This window comes from Mobula birostris, chromosome 2, assembly GCF_030028105.1.
Source record: "Mobula birostris isolate sMobBir1 chromosome 2, sMobBir1.hap1, whole genome shotgun sequence".
Lineage (NCBI taxonomy): Eukaryota > Metazoa > Chordata > Chondrichthyes > Myliobatiformes > Myliobatidae > Mobula > Mobula birostris.
In genome coordinates this window covers 28,539,319-28,562,853 of record NC_092371.1, presented here as the reverse complement: position 1 = coordinate 28,562,853, position 23,535 = coordinate 28,539,319, and the positions used below count along the sequence as shown (strand labels likewise).

The 23,535-nt window shown below is 46.1% G+C and overlaps 1 protein-coding gene across 1 annotated transcript; it reads left to right on the top strand.

The window, feature by feature from the left end:
* Positions 1 to 2,169: 2,169 nt before the first annotated feature.
* On the top strand, positions 2,170 to 21,042 carry LOC140208103 (uncharacterized). The gene is made up of 5 exons (XM_072276604.1): positions 2,170 to 2,352; positions 4,007 to 4,167; positions 9,688 to 9,901; positions 15,169 to 15,359; positions 17,681 to 21,042. Exons 1-5 carry the CDS (start codon positions 2,334 to 2,336, stop codon positions 17,909 to 17,911), a joined length of 816 nt encoding a protein of 271 aa, XP_072132705.1. The 5' UTR covers positions 2,170 to 2,333; the 3' UTR covers positions 17,912 to 21,042.
* The last annotated feature ends 2,493 nt before the right edge of the window (positions 21,043 to 23,535 follow it).

Here is a 23,535-nt window from a genome sequence, read left to right as displayed (position 1 = left end):
TCAAAGTACATATATGTCACCATATACCACCTTGAGATTCATCTTATTGTGGGCATACTCAATAAATCCATAATAAAATAATAACCATATTAGACTCAATGAAAGACCGCATCAATTTAGGCTTGAACCAGTATGCAAAAGACAACACTGAGCAAAAACAAAAAGGAGGAAATAATAATAATAAATATAAATACATAAGCCATAGATATCATAAATATGAAATGAAGAGTCGTTGAAATTGAGTCCATACATCGTGGAAACCTTTCGGTGATGGGGCAAGTGAAGTTATCCTCTTTGATTCAGGAGCCTGATGGTTGAGCGGTAACAACTGTTGCTGAGCCTGATGGTTTAAGTCCTGAGGCTCCTGTGCCTTCTTCCTGACGGCGGCAGCAAGAAGGGAGCGTGATCTGAATGGTGGGGGTCCCCGATGGTGGATGCTGCTTTCCTGTGGCAATGCTTCGTGTAGATGTGCTCAATGTTGGGGAGGGTCTTACCCATGATGTACTGATCCATATCCACTGGTTTTCGTACTATCTTCTGTTCAAGGGCATTGGTGTTTCCATACCAGGCTGTGATACAACCAGTCAATATATCCTCCACTATACATCTATAGACGTTTGTCAAAGTTTTAGATGTCATGCCGGATCTTCACAAACTCCTAAGGAGGTATTCACACTACTTGGTCATAAGCTGCCCTAGTAAACCCTGAGATGTCCTTCCAGTTTGAATTTGTCAACTTCCTAGCAATACAGAAAGTCAAGGATACATCAGTTGGTATTGAGAAGCCACTATATTAGGTACACATGTACCTAATATAGTGCCAAGGAGAGTTAAAATGATATGCAACTGTAAGCTTGAAATGGCCCTGACAGCAAGAGTGCAGATGCCCTGTAAAACCATTACCTGTGTAGAGGTGGCCACTTCACCAGGTTGAAGGAGGTGCGGCTGAGCCTCTGCCTGCCCTGGAAGGAGTGTGTGGGTCCCCCGGATGGTGCTGAGGGTGGAGGTGAAGGTCCTGGTGTTCACACCTCCTTTGACTTCAGGGGGACGTGCCGGGTAGGGAGGGATGTGTGTGTCAGTCCTGAAGGGAGTCGTCCCTGTGGAAAGAAGAAATGGAGGAAGAAAGAAGTGTGACTGGTGAGGGGGATCGAGTTGGAGGTGCCGGAAATGGTGGTGGATGATACGTCGGATGCAGGTGAAAGATGACAACTAAAGTCTATTACTGTTCTGCTGGGAAGTGGAGAGGGACACGCTGAGTGCTTAGAGGAGACATGCAGAAAATGAAGGAAATCCATCAACGATGGCAAAGTGGGGCAAGGCTATGTTTCAGGAATAGAGGGGACTCAGAGGGGACTGCAGGGCCTTCATGAGAGTCTGAGAGGCTCCAACATCTGACCCCCAGCAGGTCCTCCATCCCTCCTCTTCTGGGCATCACCTGAACTCGCTCAATCTTCCTGCACCGGCTGCATTGAGTTAAGATGAGCTGCATGTGAGTACAGTGGGAAGACGGGAGAGATGTCAAATTTCACAACAGTTCAAAACGCAGATGGGAGTAATGGTGACATTGTAACACGGACTGAGAAAGTGAAAATAAAGGGGCAATGAGGACCAGAATGCATAGGATTGATGCTGAGTTCCAGACAAAAAAATCTGCTTATTGGTCACCTCATATCAGCCACGCTCATCCAATGAGCCAGGGCTCTGACATGGCTCAATTGGGATAGGTACTAGAAGTCAGAGATACAGCATGGAATCAGACCCTTTGGCCCATCAAACTGTGCTGAGAACTGAGCACCCATTTTTACATGAATCCATTCCATTCTCACCACATTCACATCAGGTGCTCCCAGAATCTACCACTCGTCGAGTGGCCAATTAACTCAAAGAATGTGAAATCCAGGTTCATTGAGTAAAGAAATACAGAAGTACGACTGATTGGAATGAATGTATTTTTTAAAAAGAGAAGTGAAAGAGGCACTATAAATCAGTGTTTTCACACGACTTGGAATGATTGCCTTCCAGGTTGTAAAAAACTTCGAGTGTTGGTGTATTTTCCCCGGATCATATTCTCTCCTTTGCTGTCTCAACTCTTTAGCTCAGATGGAAAGGGGACTATGTTAGAAAGCCCTGGATTTCATGCTGACCGTTGCCTACAGTTCCAAGCAAGTGCAGGTGGTCAGTTTGTACTGACCTTTCCACTAACACACCCATTCTGAGAAAAGCAACACTGAGCTCATTCTAAGATGTTGTGGTGAGACTGGTGACCAGAGAGATCAGTCTAATCACAGGGTGCAGCAGGAAATTTCAAACACTGCTGACAGGAAGAGCAAAGCATGAAGCAGGAGGTGTACGGTGAGTACCAGTTTTAGTTCAGCTTTAATGTTTCTTCTGTTAATTTTATTTAATATTCTGGGATTTGGTGTGAAACTGCAGATGTTGTCCAGAGTTACATTTATCGCCCGGGCTTTGAAATCCTCAATCAATTTTTACAAGGTTCACTTACAAGAGCACACAACCCTGGTTGAGATATCCCTGGTGAGTTTAGATACACTGAGGCAGAATCACCTTATTGCCTTTTTCCCAGTGTAAGTTCACTTGGCTAAGAGATTCTTATGGTAGTCTTTCCCATGTAATGCACCACCTGTAGGACCCTCTTACAGGGTAAATAGCCGGCGTGTCTTCTCAAGGGTCAGAGCTGCTGCGGTAGAGTGACATTACATTACTCTGCTCTGTCTAGAAATGCAAAGGCTGTAAAATATCATTCTCATGTTAACTGCGTAGTCCCAAGCAGCACTATAACCTCTCTCTATCCTGAGCTGATCTTTTTATTCTGTTGTATATTCCTCGTCTTCTGTTACTGTAACCCATTCACTTCGAGGCTCGACGTGTTGTGCCTTCAGAGATGCTCGTCTGCATGCCACCATTGTAACGCATAGTTATCTGAGTTACTGTCGCCTTCCTGTCAGCTTGAATCAGTCTGGCCATTCTCCTCTGACCTCTCATTAACAAAGCGTTTTTGCCCGGAGAACTGCTGCCCACTGGATGTTTTTCTTTTTTTCTCTGTAAACCCCAGGGACTGTTGTGCATGAAAATCCCGGGAGATCAGCAGCTTCTGAGATACTCGAACCACCCCATCCAGCACCAATCATTCCACGGTCAAACTCACTTAAATCATCTTCCTTCCCCTTCTGATGTTTGGTCTGAACAACAACTGGACCTCTTGACCACCTCTGCATGTTTTTATGCACTGAGTTACTGGCTCACGGTTGATTATCTGATTGGATATTTGCATAAATGAACAGGCATACATGTGTACCTAATAAAGTGGCGGCGGAGTGTAACTATAAATATATCTCGGGAACAAGAGAGAGAGAGAGAGGGTGAGAGATAGATTAAGGCCAATTTCAGAAGGAGATGGAGAATACTGTTGGTTTGGGATGTGGATATGTGTACGTCTACATCCCAAACCAACAACATTCTCTGTTTCCTTCTGAAATTGACTAATCTCACTCTTTCCATTCTAGTGAATTATTTGAAACAGTCCTGGCTGGCTATATTCTTTTATGATGCTCTTTCTCAGTTCTGGGCTGACAGTAATATTCTTTTGATCATGAACTGATGTTGTTCTCTCTCTCTCAATCCTGACTTCGTGTTGTTCTCTCTCTCTCAGTCCTGAGTTCACGTTACTCTCCCTTTTGATGCCAAGAGCCTTAGACCTCTCACCTTTTCCACTGTAAACCTTTAATCAGTTCTGTCTATGCTAAGATGATGTATAATCTCTCTTTGTTCTGAACCAGCCATTTTCTTCCTCTGTGCTGCAGTGTCAGTAGTTAATTCCTCTGTCCCAAGCTGCCATTTCTTCCTCTCTGTACTGAATAGATTTTATTGGCTGTCCACCCTGAGATGGCCACTTTAATTCTATCCTGAGTGGACCTTATTCCCCGTGTATTCTAAGCTAACGTCACCCTCTAACTCTCCCTCATACATTCTCTCTCATTGTCCTAAGGATTGGCTCAGCAGTGGATCGCAGTCATATTGTTCTGGGTCACACCAGTCGCTGTCCCAACATTAGCCACTGTGACAGCCCAGTGTGCAGGTGCGGTGACATTGCCCTGCAGAGCCACCAGGGTGAAGAGCCATACCTACACCTCGGTCAGGTGGTACAAGGTACGTGGCCAGCAACACCGAGTCTGATGCAAAGGGCTATGAATGACAGCAATGTCAACACGGAAAGTGGGGGATGGTGGGGTTTGGATGGAGGGAAGGGGGTAGGCAACAGCGTCTGGTTGAAGAGAGTGATGACTGACAGAATCCTCTGGATGACTGGTGAATGGTGAAGTTAGCTTAGATTGGTGAGACATAGAATCTAGGCAGAAAGAATGGCGAATAACAGAGTTCTGGTCAGAGGAAGTATGTGTGATACGGTGTGGTCAGAGGTTGTGATCAGCGTCAAGGCCCGGTCGAAGGGAGAGGTTGGCCCAGTTATCATTTCCCTGAGCCATGGTGGTCCAGTTAGAGCTTTTCTGAGGGCAGTTGCTGTGTTTTGACCATTTGTGAGGGGTCATGATGTAGATGGTCCAATCTTGTGCTTGTGTATCTGTTGAGCAACCAGGGTCTGAGTAAGTGGTGTCAGGGGATCCAATACAGTGGGGCACAGGGACTGGATGACTGGGATGTGACAATGAGATAGTCGGAGTGTCTGGGAGAACACCACATGGGACCATATTTCTCAGGACTGGAGAATGGAGATTGGGTTCTGGGATTCAACTGACTGGTGCTTCTAGGATTGAGTGATCAGGACCTGGAATTCAAGTATGTGGTTTTCAGGGAATTTTTTTTTTTCAAAATCAAATGTCCTTGCTGCCTGGTATGAGGTGATTGGGATTGTTGACTGTGTGTAAGTGTTTCTTAGAGATCAGGATAAGGGATAAAGGAATATAGTAAGACTCTGTTAATCCATTTTCCAGTTATTTGAAAATCCTGATGGTTCAGCGTCTGGGCCCTCAGCTAATGTTTTTTGTGCTCCCTTCAGCAACACACACACACACACAATGTGCTGGAGAAATTCAGCAGGTCAGACAGCATCTATAGAGGGAAATGAACAGTCGACATTTCAGGCCAAAACCCTTCACCAGCCCTTATTGGATTCACTGCAAAATGTTATCATAATTCTGTGTAGCATTTAAAAATTATAGTAATTTAATAAATTCTATCAGGTATTAATGGGAAATAACACCCAGAAATCTGGAAAATCTACTGGTCTGTCACCATCAAAGTCTTGAGCTTGTTGAATTAACAGTTTACTGTATCTTGGGACTGGATGAAGGAATATCCTGGAATTGGGAGAGAGTTGGGAGTTTTTTGGTACAGGCTGACCTTGGAGTTCCTGAAGTTGACCTGTGGGAACGATGAGATTGACGAAAACAGAGAGAAAGATACCAGTAGAAAAGATGAGAGGTCGGTGAGCCTCTAGTAAATGATCTGGAGGATTTGAGAGCAAACTAGCAAAGTATTTAAAACAAGCATAATGGAGTGGCTACATTCAATAGTCAGTCTTGGTGATGGGAGAGATAAAAGATGGAAATCAGAGGGTGGCCCAGTGGTGAAACCAGTAGAGTCACAGCCTCTCAGCACCCCGAACCCACATTCAATCCTGACCTCAGGTGGAGCTGCAACTTCTTCCGCGTGACGGCCTGGATTCTCCCCTGGGACCTCAAACTTCTTCCCAAAGCCGTGTAGGCTCGTAGGTTAACTGGGCACTGTAAATGGGCCCTAGTGCCTGGTGGAATCTGGGGATGGGGGTGCGGGAGATGAGTTGATGGAAAGACGATGAGAATAAAAACAGGATTAGCGTAGGATCAGTGTAACTGGGTGGCTGGCGGTAAGTGAGGGCTCATGAGACCGATTTCATGCTGCAGCTAGAGAGCCAGAGAGAAGTAACAAATTTGCTGACAAAGCATTGGAGGCAATAGGTAACTCAGGGCAAAAGGGATTTCTTTAGACAAATGCACAGTGTGTAAGAACATACTTACACTGTAAAGAACCTATTTACAGGAAAGATGTCAATAAGATTGAAAGAGTGCAGTGAAAATTGACAAGGCTGTTGCCAGGATTTGAGGACCTGAGTTATAGGGAAAGATTGAATAGGTTAGGTCTTTATTCCCTGGAGTGTAGGAGAATGAGGGGAGATTTGATAGAGATATACAAAATTATGAGGGGTATAAATAGGGTGAATACAAACAGGCTTTTTCCATTGAGCTGGGTGAGACTAAAGTAATGGGTTACGGGTGAAAGGCGGAATGTTTACGGGGAACACGTGGGGGAGCTTCTTCACTCAGATGGTGGTGAGAGTGTGGAACAAGCTGCCAGCGGAAGTGGTGGAGGTGGGTTTGATCTCAACATTTAAGAGAACTTTGAAGATGAGAGGGGTATGGAGGGCTATGGTTTGAGTGCAGGTCGATGGAACAAGGTAGATTAAACGTTTGGCACAGACTAGATGGGTTAAAGGGCCTGTTCCCGTACTGTCGTGCTCTGTGATCCTACATAGATGGTAAATTTGACATGGAAGGAATGACTCTTCAGCCATTACTGCAAGGTGGCCACAAGATATCTAACCATACTGTTTCCAAGCCTTGCAGGAAATGATAGAGGGGGAGGTATTATGTTCTTTGTGATCAACAAGAAAGAACGTAATGAAAGGTGTCAGACTGTGGAAACATCATGGGTAAAATTAAGAAAAGGGTACAGATTTAAGATTCAGATAACCTAGGTCCCGTGCAGCCGTTGTGAAGAAGCAGAACTAATGACTGGAGATCAAGCAAACAGTGACAGGGAGTAATGGGGATTTAACTTTCACATAGACTGGGATAAGCGGGTCTTTTTATATCTGGGATCTCACAAATTTCTGCAGAAGTTCATGGTGGGTTTCTGCAGCAACGTATGAAAGGACCAGAAGAGAACATAGAAAAGTACGGGCCCTTCGACTTATGATGTTGTGCCACCTTTTTAACCTACTCTATAACATTAATCTAATCCTTTGCTCCTACATAGCCCTCCATTTTTCCTTCAACCATGTGCCTATCAGAGAGTCTCTTAAATGCCCCCGATGTATCTGCCTCTACCACCACTCCTGGCAGGGCGTTCCATGCACCCACCACTCTCTGTGTGACATACTTTCTACTGCTGACATACTTTCCTCCCATCTCCTTAAAATTATGTCCCTTCATATTAGACATTTTCACCTTGAGGAAAAGGCACCGGCTGTCCACTCGAGCAATGCATCTTATAATCTTATACACCTCTATCGAGTGATCTTTCATCCTCCTTCGCTCCAAGGAGAAAAGCCCAGGCTAGCTCAACCTTTCCTCATAAGACGTGCTCTCTAATCCAGGCAACATCGTAGTAAATTTCCTCTGCACCCTGTCCAAAGCTTCCACATCCTTCCTATAATGAGGCCACCATAAATGAACACAATACTCCAAGGTCTCTATTCACTGGAGTTTAAAAGGTGACGTTGTAAAACACGATTCAGAAGGGAGTTGACACATTATTGTTCTAAACTGCATTTTTCAAGTGTTCTCCTTCAAGGGAAGCATTAGCCAATCGGCCAACCATAGTGGAAATTCTGGCACTGTGGGTAGTGCGGGAGGCTACCAAATTGCTGAAACAGATTCAAAACTGAGAAGGGGCAAAACAAGGGAAATGCTTTTCAACACAGTACGTCTCATCCAGTTCTGATTTAGAAAGGATTCTTTCTAGATGGTGAACTAATGGGAAACTTTAACTGTCAGGGCCAAGTGCAGGAGATATTGGGATGAGTGAGTGGGATGCTGGGATATGAGGGTGGAGGTTGGGCCCCAGTTGTACAGTCCCTGGGAAGACCACGTTGGGAGTAGAGGGTGGAGATCACCCTGCCGGCCTGACATGGAGTAAAGGGGGATAGCTGGACTCCAGATTATTAGACATCCACTTGTATTCCCAGAAGTCTGCAGGTCAATCAGCTACTTGAAGGAATTTTTCAAGGTAACTAAAGGAACAGGTAGTCGACAGACAGAAATTACTTTCACCAGTGGGAAGGCATACAGACAAAAGAATGAGAACCAGCTTTCTCAGGGGCGCCGAGATAACACTCAGTCATAGAGAGGTGGAGATCTAGAGCTCCCTCCCAAAAATGAAAACTGATGTTGAGTGAAGTTTTAAAATCACAGCATGATGGTTTTTGTGAACTGGAGGGGCTGATAAGGATGTGAAGAAGGGTGGGTTTTGGAGGAAATTCTGAGCAGCAGAATTACTGGAGAAAGTGAAGGCAACATCTTTCTTCCTGTCCAAGGGTAAGTGAAGCAGGATAGTGGAGAGCAGGACCAATGTTGGCTGAGAGAGATAACAAAACAAAAAGCAAAAAAAAACAAAAGAGGGAGGAAGAGTGACAGAGAGAGCGAGAGGCAAGATGAGAGAGGAGAAAGCAGATAGGAGAGACCCAAGGGAAGATAAGCACAGAGGGAAAGTGTGAGGGGAGGGGAGGGGTATGAGGGGAGAGAAGCATGTGAAAGGAGATTAGGGTGTGAGGAGGGGAGTGTGAGGGGGGAGTGGGGGTGGGAGGGGGCAGAGTGGGGGTCTGAGGGGGTGAGTGTGTGAGGAGGTGGGAGGGGGTGAGGGTGTGAGGTGAGGATGGGGGCGTGAGGGGGTGAGGGTGTGAGGGGGAGGAGGGGAGTGTGAGGGGGGAGTGGGGGTGTGAGGGTGTGAGGGAGCAGAGTGGGGGTCTGAGGGGGTGAGGGTGTGAGGAGGTGGGGGTGAGGGTGTGAGGTGTGAGGGGGTGAGGGGGTGAGGGTGGGGATGGGGGTGTGAGGGAGCAGAGTGGGATTCTGAGGGGGTGAGTGTGAGGAGGTAGGAGGGGGTGAGGGTGTGAGGGTGAGGATGGGGGCATGAGGGGGTGAGGGTGTGAGGGGGAGGAGGGGAGTGTGAGGGGGGAGTGGGGGTGTGAGGAAGCAGAGTGGGGGTCTGAGGGGGTGAGGGTGTGAGGAGCTGGGGGTGAGGGTGTGAGGTGTGAGGGTGTGAGGGTGGGGATGGGGGTGTGAGTGGGTGAGGGTGTGACGGTGGGGAGGGGAGTGTGAGGGGGAGTGGGGGTGTGAGGGAGCAGAGTGGAGGTCTGAGGTGGTGAGTGTGTGAGGAGGTAGGAGGGGGGTGAGGGTGTGAGGGTGAGGATGGGGATGTGAGGGGGGTTGAGGGTGTGAGGGTGGGGATGGGGGTGGGGGGGTGAGGGTGTGAGGGTGGGGTGCATTATAGTACCGGACGTAAGTAGAGTTGTCAGAGGTGCGGCTACCCAGTTCAGGAATTGAGGAAGGGAGCTATGCTGAAGAGTCTCTGTGGTTGGCAACTTAAAACTAGAAAGGGATGAGACCCTGGAGAGATATAAAAACAAGAATGAAAATTTTTAAATCACTTGATCAGGTGCTAAATAGGACAGGACCCCATCTCTTGTCTCCCTCAGAAAGTCTAATAAAGCTGGTGAGAAAATAAGAGCTCCAGCAAGGATCGGGTACTAACGGGAACAGGAATCATCTGCCTCTTGTTTTCAGTGAAGTCAAGTCTCCAGACTGGGTTCAAGGAGATTGCAAAAATGAACCAACCAGCAGATGGCGACAGCAGTTCTGACTGAAACCTAATCATAAACCCTCACTTCATTCACAGGTGGTAAATCAGAAGGACCTGAAGGGAATTATTTGGAAAAGGGGTAACAATATTAAGCTTTACAGAGGTGTAGACCAGAACGTGACGATGGTGGCACAAGACTCTCTCACCATTTGGCATGTGAAGGAAGAGGACAGTGGAACATACCAGTGCTCCATCTTTGCTTCACTGGGAGGCACCAATCAGAATGGCCACGTGACCCTGCGGGTCTCAGGTGAGACACTGTTTGTCTTCTGTTTAATCTGGATTCAGGTGGAACACTGCCTTTTTGTTTTTTCCCGTCTCAGGTGGGAGATTGTCCCTCACTCACTGACTGCCCCTTGTTCACTTCAGGTCTCAGGTGATGTATTGTCCGCCCCTCACTCACCAGGTGGGGACAGCAAAGACTGAAAGTAATTCTGTTCAGTCTGAAAACAGGAATCAAAACCATGTCAAAGTCAAAGTCGAAGTTGGGTTTATTGTCACGTGCACAAATCTATGTGTGCACAGGTGCAATGAAAAGCTTACCTGTAACAGCTTCGCAGGCGCATAGCATCAGCTAAGCCACATTCAAAACAAGAACGTAAATTATATACAACTTTTACAGGGAAGTATACAATTAGGAAAAAGATGTCCACTAGTGCCGAGCAGTGTTCCCTTTAAGGTGTGAGTGCACACACATCTTGTGCTGCTAGCTCACAAAGGAATTTAAGCTGCGCAGGAAAAGTTGTCAACTCCTACCTCATTGGCATGTTAAGTATATTTCATGATAGTACACAATTACATTTCATTTTCTGGTGGACGGTGTTGACAACGGGGTGTTTGAGATGATTTCTCTTCAGATCTTAGAACTGGCTTATTTACTGTATACTGCTTTTATTGACGAAAGTATTGAGAGTATATGTTGTCACTGGGCAAAAAATTGCACAGCACAAAATTTTTGCGCACATTGATCATTGCCAATTAGAGGGAACTTCGGTGCTAAGTGATCAAAGTGGTTATAGTGTTCCAAACCCTAGTGATTAGGGATGTGCTGATTGGTTCGAGAACTGAATGGCTGAAGGGAAGTAGCTGTTCTTGAACCTAGTAGTGTGGAATTTCAGGCTTCCTTACCTCTTGAATGATGGTAGCTGTGAGAAGATGGTGTGGCCCGAATGAAAGGTATCTTTGATGATGGATATTGCCTTTCTGAGGCAGCGCCTCTGGTAGATGCTACCAATGGTGGGGAAAAATTCTCGTGTTAAATGTTGCAGAGAGTTTGAAGGGTCAAAAGCCCACTTCAGTTCTTCTTGTTTATGTTTCCAAAATACAGTACTAGAGATTCTGCCGATGCTGGAAATCCAGAGCAACACATACAAAATGCTGGAGGAACTCAGAGGGAGAGGGAGAGGGAAAAACAGGAAATTACAGGCCAATCGCAATGCTAGAATCTTTTATAAGGGAAAAAGACACTTAGAAACTAATAAGATTGGGCAGACTTAGCAAGAACATATGAAAGGAAATCATATTTGACGTCTGTTGGAAGGTTTTGAGGTTGCTAGAGGCAGAATAGATAAGAAGGAACCAGTAGATGCTGTGTATGTGGCACTTTCAATGGCCTTCGATAAGATGCCACACTAGAGCATACATGACCACTGAAGCAATGTTCTTCCATTGCTTGCATAGATGAACTTTTTATCAGCTACGATAGTGCTGGGATCAGGAGCCATAAATAATCTGCTGGAAGAACTCACAGATATTTCCCGAGTTGCTGAGTTGTTCCAGCAGATTGGTGTTCAGAGGAACCTGTGTGTCCTTGTACACAAATTATTGAGAGCTATTGTGTAGCTGAAGCAGGTAGCTGGGAAAGAAAATGGTATTTAGCCTTTAATGCAAGAGGATTTGAGTTAAAGAGTAAAGAATAAAGTGGTACCATGGCCTGCTGCTAACACATTTTAAACCCTGGCTATAAGAGACAAGCATCCTGTATGCCTTCATCGCCTGCTTATCTTCTTGTGTTGCCATCTTCTGGGATCTTCTAACTTGTGCACCAAAGTCCCACCATTGCTCCATACTCACCAGGGCCCTACCATTCGTTATATGTCCTCCCCTTATTAGACCTTCCAAAATGTATCACCACAGATTTAACAGATTTAAATCTGATTGTCATTGTTCATCCCAATTTACCACTGATGAGTATCTTTCCGTAGACTGGGACCACCGCCTTCACTGTCATTGGTGCACCAATTTTGGTCATTGATGTATAGTAATGAATGTAGGAGCAAGAGTGTCAATACTGATGCATATAGTACACCGATGATCACAAGCTTCCAATCAAAACATGCATCCCTCCACCATGTTCTACTGCTGAGCCAATTTTACATCCAATTTACCAGCTTGCTCTGGATCCCATGGGCTTTAATCTTTTGGATTAGCCTTGCCGAAGGCCTTATTGAGCCCTGCGCAAACCATATCAGTCACACTGCCCTCATAAATAAGCTTAAAACCCTCTTCAAAAACTCAGTCTAAGAGGACCTTCCACCAATTAATCAGTGCTGTCTATCCCTGATCAATTCTTGTCTTTTCAAGTCGCTCAGGATATTTTCTATAGGTATTAGCTTCCTGACCTCTGATGTTGGAGTTTATTACCTGGCTTATTCCTGCTGCTGTCCTTGAATAAAGATACCAAATTTGCTGTCTTCAAACCTGAGGCCAGCAGAGATTTAAATATATCCATCGGGGCTATAAAAGTTGTTTCCCTTGCCTTCCAAACCAGCCTGAAATACATCTCATCAGGTCCTGGGGACTTACCCATCTTTATGCACACTACAATGCCTAATACCTCCATCTTTTGTCATCTTAACATACTCTAGAATTCTCTTGTCCCTACCGAAATCTCTAACTACAATGTCTTTCTCCTTTGTGAACCTAGGTGAAAAGTATTCACTTTAGACCTATGTTCTCTACCTCCATACATAGACTGTCCCCTGGGCCCCTAATGGGCCATATTCTTTCCATGGTTACACTCTTGCGCTTAATATACTTACAGAATGCTTTGAGATTTTCTGTAATATCTGTCAATGATACTTCATGGCCTTTTTTGCACTCCTGCTAAGTACCTCCCTACATTTTCTATATTTCTGAAAGGATATAGATCATACATATCCAGCCATATACACTCATTAGACACTGTACTAGGTACAAGAGTGGAACCTGGTGTGGTCTTCTGCTCCTGTAGTCCATCCACTTCAAAGTTCAACATGTTGAGTGTTCAGAGATGCTCTTCTACACCCCCTATTGTAATGTGTGGTTGTTAGAGTTACGGTCACCTTCCTGTCAGCTTGAACTGACCAATCTCCTCTGATCTCTCTCATTAACAAGGTGTTTATGCCCACAGGACAGCCGCTCACTGATTTTTTTTTGTTTTTCACACCATTCTCTACAAACTCTAGAGACTGTTGTGTGTGAAGATCCCAGGAGATCAGCAGTCTCTGAGATACTCAAACCATCCTGTCTGGCACCAACAATCATTCCACAGTCAAAGTCACTTAATTCACATTTTTCTCCATTCTGAAGCTTGGTCTGAACAACAACTGAGCCTCTTGACCGTGCCTGCATGCTTTTTTGCATTGAGTTTCTGCCACATGATTGGTTGATTAGATATTTGCCTTAATGAGCTGTTGTCACGTGTACATCCTCTTCTTTCTTTATAAATCCTCAAGATCCTTTGACATCGAGGGTTCCCATTATGAGAACTTGCTGACTGAACTCTCACCAGTTCACTTTTAAAAGATTCTCACACAAAATTGGAGTTTTAGCTGCAAGTTGCTGATTCCAGATGCTGTTAGTAATATTGAAATTGCCCTTCCTTCGGTTCAGACACGTAATGTCATGACTATCCTTATTGCTTTCCAGAATTACTCTGTATCCCATTCCAGAACCACTTTTTAAACCTACCAGTTATAGTCACAATCCCCAAAATGCTCACCCACTAACACTTCATTCTCTTTGCACCATTTCCTATCTGCCCATCCCGAATAGGACTGTCTATGTAACTACACATAATAAAAACTCTCCTCGATCGGCTTTTAAAAACTCCACCCCAACTAACCATTGAACACGACAGCAATTCCAGTTAGTAACAGGAAAGGTGCAATGCCCAGCTACTACCATTCTACAGTATCTCCCCTACACCTCGCTGTCACGTGACTACATGTCTGGTCCTCAGCCTCATATAGCTCGAGGTGGCTTTTCTTACTTGTTTCTGAAACAGACTTGCACTGTCTTTTCTGCTTGATTAATTTCCTTTCTGAATTTCCCAATGCTCACCTAACAGAAGGAGGATGGTTGCTCATTTGAGTAGACTAGCCTTGTACAGTTTTGAGTTTCCAAGAATGAAGAGTTGTCTCATTGAAATGTACACAGTTCTACTGGAGCGCACAGACAAGATGCTGGAGAAACTCAGCAGGTCAGGCAGCGTCTATGGAGGGGATTAGACTATTTGTATTTCCAGTCAAGAGCTTTCACCAGTCCTGATGAATGGTCTTGGCCCAAAATGTCTATTGTTTATTCCCTTCCACAGCTGTATGGGTTAATTGCTCCAGAAGAGCCTGTTACCTTGCAGAATCCCTAAATGAAAATAAATAAGGCAGGAAGAGAAGATGGCGACGCGACGCAGCTCGCAGCAGCCACTCCAGTGGCATATCTGTTATCTGTCAAATAGGATGCCGTGCACAATCCTGATTTGATGGAGACAGACTTGAGAGCACAGAGTAACATCTGGAGAAACTTCTGAAATGCCTGCTTCGCTGCCGCTGCTACTTGTGTGATCCAGAATCTCCGGAGGGGAAGGCCCCAAGTCCTCAGCTTTTCCTGTTGCTCGGCGGCTGGGGTGGGGTCGAAGCAATTGGCAGAGGATGGTGCTCGGTGCTCGGTGTCGGAGGGCTGGTTGGAGGCTCGAAGTTTTCAGACGGACTCAGAGTCGGCTGCGGTCAGGTGCTTCCAATGGTGCTGCATCGGTAAGTTGCGGCGTTTGGAGGTTCATGGCAGGGAGAGCTTCTCCCTTCTGCCGCCTGCGTGAGATGATGAGGCTATCGGGACTTTGAGACTGTTTTTTACTGTGCCCATGGTCTGCTCTTTATCAAATTACGGTATTGCTTTGCACTGTTGTAACTATATGTTATAATTATGTGGCTTTGTTAGTTTTAGTCTTGGTTTGTCCTGTGTTTCTGTGATATCCTTCTGGAGGAACATAGTATCATTTTTTAATGCATGCATTTCTAAATGACAATAAATGAGGACTGAGTATCCTCATAATCTAATCTAATCTAAATAAATAAAGTTTGAGGCTAAAGTAGTAGCCATTCAGGGGAGAGATGGGGAGAAACACTTCACTCCATAGGTAGTAGATCTCTGCAATTCTGCAGCCATGATGGCTGAGAGTTGATGAGGTGAGGCTCTGAGGATAGGGCAAAGCTCTGCTCTCTCACGCACTGTGCTGATCAAGTTCTTTCTTTTGCACAGTCTGCCTATCCTCCAGTGTAGCTACAAGTGTTGCAGTGACCACCCCAGGGACATCCTCCATTGCCTCCACACTTCACGCCCCACCAGCATTCTGCCTCTGCATCAGCTCTGCCATACCGCCCGCTGCCTGGCTCACCATCCTAGCTGTGCTCAACGTCATCAAAGTTCTGGCCTCCTACTGCAGTATACAGGTGAGAGCATTTCCCGTCGCACCTCCTGTACTGGGGATGGAGGGGAGGGTGGAAGTCAGGCTTTGATGCGGTTGGCTATTAACTTGTAAAGTGAAGAATTACCAAGATATTGCACCATGTTTATCAAGCAACTTTCTAGAATATAATGTTCCCAGTAAAACTCCAGACACCACACAGGTTTCCGAGTACAACACACACTGCATAGGGCATTGGCTGGGATACACCTCAGGCAGAGAGTGAAGACCGGGCTGTACCCACTGCAGGATCAGCTCAGGCACAGGGTACAGACTGATACAAACACTGTGGGTCACCCCAGACAGAGAACATAGGCTGTTGTTACACACACTGTGGAAACACTCCAGGGAGAAGATACAGACTAACACAAAATGCTGGAGGAACTTAGCAGGTCAGGCAGCATCTATGGAGAGGAATAAAACAGTCAATGTGTTGGACTGAGACCCTTCATCAGGACAGACAGATAGATAGATAGGTAGGTAGCATTACAAGTTCACAGATACAAAAATATTCAAATATTAGAAAAGTAAGAAAGTATAAAAAATACAAACACGAGGAAACCTGCAGATGCTGGAAATTAGTTACTTCAATCTAACGGGGGGGGGGTTTATTGAGTTTATTGAGCCTGTTGGCATCACCCATGTTGATGCCATTGCCCCAGCACACCACTGCACAGAAGATTGTACTGGTCAAAACAGTCTGGTAGAACATGTGAAGGAGAGGCCTGCAGACTCCAAAGGACGACCTCCTCCTCAGGAAGTAGAAGCGACTCTGACCTTCCTTGTACGCAGCCTCTGTGTTGGTGCTCCACTCAACCAGGTGCATCCAGGTGCATCCCCAGATACTTGTAGGTCCTCACCACATCCACGTCCTCACCATTAATAGTAATGGAGCAATGCAGGCTTAGTCTTCCTAAAGTCCGTCACCATCTCCTTTGTGTTACCGATGCTGAGCTGCAGATGATTCAACTTGCGCCACTTGACAAAGTCCTCCACCAGGGTCCTGCATACATCTTCCTGTCCTCCCTTTATACACCCGATTATGGCTGAGTCATCAGAGAATTTCTGTAGATTTTCTCAGTGTTGTACCTAAAGTCTGAGGTATACAGGGTAAACAGGAAGGGAGCCAATACAGTCCCCTGTGGGGCCCCAGTGCTGCTTATAGCCATGTCTGACACAAAACTCTGAAGCTGCACAAACTGTGGTCTGCCAGCCAGGTAGTCCATTATCCAGGATACAATAGAAGTGTCAATCTGCATTGAATGGAGATATCCCCCTAGCAATGAGGGCCGTATGGTATTGAAGACACTTGAGAAATAAAAAAACATGATCCTCACAGTGTAGACCTGCTTATCCAAATGGGAGTAGGCTCTGTTTAACAGGTAGATGACAGAATCATTGACAGGGGATATAAACCGTTGTTACACACACTGTGGGTCACCTGAGAGGATACAGACAAGTACATACTGTAGGAACAGCCCACAGAGAAGGTATAAATAGGTACTGGGAGATCACCCTAGACAGGCAATGCACACTGTGGGGTTTCAATGGGAATATTAAGGCTGGGATGATGTGAGTGATTGAGTGAGAATGTGGAAGTTTTTGTAGAAAAGCAGTAGGGGATTGGAAGAGCTGGCCCAAACTTGTGGGAGAGCAAGGAAGGATCACAGTTAATCTCAGGGACAACCATGGGAAACAGCAGATCTGAAGTCCATTCTTCCCATTTGCTCCATACCAGCAGTAGCTTTACTTAAAGCAGATGCTGATGGGAACCCTATCTGAGTAGCTGCTGGAAGGAGAGTTGAAGGAATTCCTGCGTGGGATTATGGAAAATCTGGTGAGTGTTATGGGAAATGTCATGCCCAGCAGTGGGATAACTTTGTAGGATCTAGTGGGAGATTTAGGGAGCTGAGTATGGGAACTTATAGATGATCCACTGGGTCTTATTGGAGGTCACTGCTTCTATCCCAGGCCACCAGTGATGATACGCCAGTCACAAGTCCCCTTGGTTTGTGGCAACAGTAGCCATAAACTGGTGTCCCACCAGTGCACCATGCTAGTAGCCAGCCTGTGCACTATTTGAGATCCACACTATGTACAAGGTCAGTATCTAGTGGATAGGCCAATGGGCTGCTGTGGTTCCACCTTTCACAATCCCCTGTCTCTGAGCCCGAGAATTCCCGCTCTAGAGGCCAAGCTTCGCAGCATTTGTCCTAAGATCAGCAAGGGCATTATGTGAATGCCAGATCTTTATTGACTGACTTAAGGTGAAACACAGCTCCCCTATCATTTTAATTCTCCTTTCAGGCATTAAGAAGAATGAGGCGCCCAGAGCAGGAGGTCTCCTGGCGAGATGTGGACAAGGAGGAGGAAATGGTGCGGTCTCTGAAGGAACATGTCCAGAGGTTTTCTGTGATGAAACAGGAGCACGCTCTAGCAGCTGGTGCACAAGCGGTTAAATTCTATTCTGGTAGGAGTGTCAGAGGTGTTCCCCCGATGGCCTTCAGCAGGGCGAGAGAGGGGACCACACTTTTCTGACTCCCTGTCTAGAGGTATCAGAGTCCCATAGCAGATCTCTGTATCTCCGCCATCCACGCTGACTGGGGACCGTGCCGAGCCTCTGCACGTTGCCAGGTGCAGATCCTGTGTCAGTGAGGCTGCACTGAGCGAGGGTGTTGGTGATTCCTGGAGTGGCAGGAAAGAGTTCAGTGGAGGACCGGGATGAAGCCCACCGCTAGACTCACCAGGGCGGCGGGGAGAGAACGTCTCACTGAGTACAACACAGTCCACCAGCATCATCGGGCACAGTTCCCCTGCTGCTCTACCCTGTGCAAAAATCCCAGTGCAAGAGTTGCCCCACCGACATCAGACTGAAATGACGTCACATCATCCTCCCCCAGGGATACATCGTGAGTCCTTCAGCATCACTGGGCCTAAATCCTGGAACTTCTTCCTTAACAGCAGAGATCAAAGTCCTTCACCAGGATTACAGTGGTTCAAGAAAATGGCTCAGTACCATTTTTACTCAACCGATGGCCAATTTTACTCAATCTGATATCCAGATCCCATAAAGCAGATTTTAAATAGAGAATCCCATTGCCCACCCTGCCAGAGTGACCTCTCTGATGTAAGTAGCAAATTGGTCAGTGGGGGGCGGGGGCAGAGGTTGGAAAGACCCAGTGAAGAAACTGAGAGTTGAGCGACCTTGACTTCTACGGGGAGAGCAGTCCAGCCTCCGGAGTGGAGCTAAGGATGTCCTGCCCATCTCAGTGATTACAACTTCAGAAAGCCTGAGCCTGCAAAGATCTAGCTCAATGCAGTGGGACATGACGTCTCTGTGTGCTTTGGGTCCCACAGTGTCCCCTACCCCCAGGCCTCACACCCTGCCTGAGCGGGCAGCCTGTAGTGATGGAGAGTGGCCAGTGGTGTCACCACTCAAACCCCGTTGACTGAAGGTTGGAGAAGGAAGCCCCAGCCAAGCACCAACCATTTCCTTCACCTTGGCTAGCTGCCTGTCACACCTTTAAATGGCAATAATTGCCGATATAACTGGAAGCACAGTAAACAGTGAGGAAGACTATCAAAGCTTGCAAAGACCAGCCGGGAAAATGTGCCGAAACTTGGCAGATGGAATTTAATGCAGACATTTGTGAGATGTTGCACTTTGGGAGGACAAACTGGGGGTTAAAACTTACACAGTGAACAGCAGGGCATTGAAGTGTGTGGTAGAACAAGAGGATCTGTAAATACAGATTCATTATTCCTTGAAAGTGGCATCACAAGTAGATAGTATCGTAAAGAGTGCTCTTGGAACATTGGCCTTCATTGAGTACAGGAGTTGGGTCCTTATGTTTAAGGTTGTATAGGATGTTGGTGAGGCCAGATTTGGAGTATTGTTTGCAGTCCTAGTCACTGACCTACAGGAAAGATATCAATAAACTTGGAAGAGTGCAGAGAAAATTTACAAGGATGTTGCTGGGTCTTGAGGACTGAAGTTACAGGGGCAGGGTGATTAGGTTTAAGGGGAGATCTTCTAGAAGTATATAAAATTATGAGGGTTATAGACAGTGTAAACACGTACAGGATTTTTTCACTGAGGTTGGATGAGACGAGAACTAGAGGTCATAGGTTTAGGGTGAAAGGTGAAATATTTAAGGGTAATCTGAATGGGAACCTCTTCACTCAGAGGGAGGTTGGTGCAAGTGTGGATTGAGCTGCCAGCAAGCGTGGTTGATGCAGGGTCAATTGTAACATTTTAGGGAGTTTTGATAAGGAAATGGATGGGAGAGCTTTGAAAAGATGCAGGTAAATGGGACTAGGCAGAAGATCAGGTCAGTATTGACTAGATAGGCCAAAGGGCCTGTTTCTATGCTATAGTGCAGTCTACTCCCAGCTCTGCAGATACTGATCCCCAAAGGTCAAAGGGAGAAATCTAAAGGTCCAATGTATGACAGTGGGAAGGGAGACAGACTGGGTGTGAACAGTACGACACCAGGCCTATCGCCTCCACCCTTCCACCCTTCCACCCTTCCCACTCTTCAGGCTCACTGAATAATGCATTGTCCGATCTCCTAAAAAGCTTTGGTTTCACCCAAAAAATAATCCCAGGGATGATCTACTTCAGGTTACCCAAATTTTGTGTGATAACTTTATGGAAAAGGTGTTAATCGATCCAGTTCCTTGGCTGATGTGATGATTGTGTTTGAATTAATTGCTGTGCTGGAACCCTGCCGAACGCCCTCCATCAACAGCACCATTTGAAACGTCCTGGCTGTCCGTCATATTAAGTGTTCTCGTATATGGCCCACCTTTCTCCGATGTGCAGCACTCAGACCACTGTGGACACAGGCCGAGAGGTTTGCCTGTGCAAAACCAATAAAACCATTACACTGTTTAAAACCCAGGGATTGTAGAGTGAAGCAATGCTGCGCGAGCCTCTGCCTGCCTCAGCACAAGTCAGCAACATCGTCGGGGCGAGAACTTCCTGTCACCAAGCAGAGCCTGGGTGACATCACCAGTCATTCAGTGCCACAAGTTAATGGCCGTTCACTGAATAATACTCACAGTGTCCCTCCCATATTAACCACGCTGCTAATGTTAACATCCCAGATCCTCCTCTCCCTCTTTACTTCTACAGGGGGTGCTTTCCTCTATTTTACAATCAACATTCCAGTCATATGCCCACCCTGCTCCGCTGACTTCGTGTCCTTCCTTCTCCACACTGACTACAATCCCCATGTGCTACAGTTGAACAATGTTTCTGGCTCCAGACGACAAGTGGAGGTCTAAGTGTCCCTGACACCAATCTGTATGGACTATGAGCTACGAGGCTGACAAGGAAACACAAGGGGTTCTGCAGATGCTGGAAATCCTGAGCAACACACACACAAAATGCTGGAGGAACTCAGCAGATCGGGCAGCATCTAGAGTAGGGGTCCCTGACCTGGGGTCCACGCACCTTTGCCTAATTGCTTTGGTCCATGGCATAAAGACGGTTCTTCTGGCAGCACTCCTTGTAGATGCGCTCCATGGTGGGGAGTACTTTGCCTGTGATGGACAGGGCTGCACCTACCACTTTCTGTAGATCTTTCCATGCCTGGGCATTGGTCTTTCCATTACCAGGTTGTGATGCAACCAGTTGGGATAGTTGACGTTTCAGGCAGAGACTTTTCATCAGGGCTGAAGAGGAAGGGGGCAGAAGCCAAAATAAGAAGCTGGGGAAGGTTAGGAGTACAAACTGGCAGGTTATAGGTGAGACCAGGTGAGGGGGAAGTGGGTGGGTGGAGGAGGTGGGCTGTTAAAGAAGAATAATGTGGGAAGCTGGAAGATGAAATCTACCTTCCCCCTCATCTCATCTCACCTGTCATCTGTTAAATTGTACTCCTGCTGTCCCGTACCCTTTATTCTGGTTTCTGTCTCCTTCCTTTCCAATCCTAATGAAAGGTCTCAGCCAGAAATATCGGCTGTTCATTTCCTTCCATAGATGCTGCCTGACCTGCCAAGATCCTCCAGCATTCTGTGTGTGTGTTGCTTGTGTCAACGCGTTCATTTTACTGCATTTTCTAAGTGCCTGGTAACAGATTCCACCATTCTCTCCTGCTATTGACCACAGGCTGGTGGTCCACAGCTTTCTCTTGTCCTGGTTTCTTCATTCGTGGGGTTACATTTGCTGCCTCACAATTTGCGGGAACCATTCTAATTGGTAACCCCTATCCCAACAGCCACCTTCTTCACACCTAGAGGATGCAGGTGATCTGTCCTGTGGATTGGAGAGATGTATTCTTCTGTGAAGCTTTGATAACGGAGGGCTGGGCAGTGATAGGAGTTTGGGAGAGGTAGTGGATGCCGAGGGTGAGGGTGACTGGAGAACGACCAACACTCAAAATGTCTCCATGCTGAGTAGGTGAGTGAGTTACGTGGAATAGACCTTGCCGAGAGATATAGGGTGTAAGTGAGATGAAGAGAGTCAAAGTCAAAGTATGTTTATTATCAGAGTGTGTGTATATATATGTTACCATCTACTGCCCTGAGATTCATTTTCTTGAAGATATTTACAGGAAAATAAAGAGATACAATAGAATTTATGAAAATCGATAATTAAACAAAGACTGACAAACAACCAATGTGCAAAAGAAGACAAATTATGCAAATAAAAAGAATAAATAATACTGAGAACATGAGTTTTGGGATTCTTGAAAGTGAGTCTGTAGGCTGTGGAGTCAGTTCAGAGTTGTGGTGAGTAAAATTAACTATACCAGTTCACCTGATGTTTGTAGGGTGATAACTGTTTCTGCACTTTGTGGTATGGGAACTGAGGCTCCTGTACCTCCTACCCAACAGTAGTAGTGAGAAGGTAGTGGCGACAAGCAGAATGCTGGGGGCCCTTGATGATGGATGCTGCTTTCTCCCGGCAGCATTCCCTGTAGATGTGCTCAAAGGTGGGAGAGGGCTTTGCCTGTGATGGACGGGGCTGTATGCACCCCTTTCTTCCTGGGCATTTGTGTTTCCATGCCAGGCTGTGAAGCAACCAACTAGGATACACTCACAGTGTGGCTATAGAAGTTTGTCAAAGTTTTAGATAACATGCCAAATCTATGTAAACTTCCAAGAAAATACAAGTGCTGTTGTACCTTCTTTGTGATGGCACTTAAGTATGCATGTCAGGCCAGATCCTCTGATATGGTAATGCCAAGGAAATTAATGTTACCGGCCCTCTCCATCTCCAATTCTGTAATGAAGACTAGCTCATGGAACTCTGCCTTCTCCCTCATGTAGTCAATAATGAGCCCTTAGATTTCAAAGTAGATTTATTATCAAAGTATATATATATATGTCACCATATACTACCCAGAGATTCATTTTCTTGCAGGCATTCACAAAGTAAATACAATACAGAAAGTCAGTGGAATCAATGAAAAAACTGCATAGACAGACAGGCAAAAGACAACAAATTGTGCAAATAAATAAATAAAATGTAGAGAACATGAGATAAAGAGTCCTTGAAAGTGAGTCCATAGGTTGTGGGAACAGTTCAGTGATGGGGTGAGTGAAGTTATCCACTCTGGTTTAGGAGCCAGTTTTCAGTGCAAATATGGAATCACACACACATTGACTTCAAACTCCAGTGTACGGATTCTGCAGAATTTCCCTTACACTGCAGAAAGAAAAGCTTGCAAGTTTTCTAGTGTTGGCTGGAGACATCACTGAACAGGGTCACACAGGTTCATGGAGCAGATTTCTGTCGCTCTGTGTCCAGAGGCCAGGAACAGAATGTGGGTTTAATCCAGAGGAATGAAGAGAGGGAGGTAGGAAAGGAGGTGTGGAGGATGATTGAGTGGGAGGAAGGGAGTGATGGAAGAGGAGAGAGGGAAGGAAGGAATGTGAGATTAGAGGGGTTATGAGGGGGAAGGATGGGAGGGAGGAATGGCAAGTAGAAGGGGGGAAAATGGGAGATAGGAAAGAGGAGAGATGGATGGAAGCGGGGAGGAATGAAGGAGTGGGGATTAGGGGGAAGGATGGGAGATAGGAAAGAGAAGAGATGGATGGAAGAGGGGAGGAATGAAGGAGTGGGGATTAGGGGGAAGGATGGGAGATAGGAAAGAGGAGAGATGGATGGAAGGGGGAGGAATGAAGGAGTGGGGATTAGGGGGAAGGATGGGAGA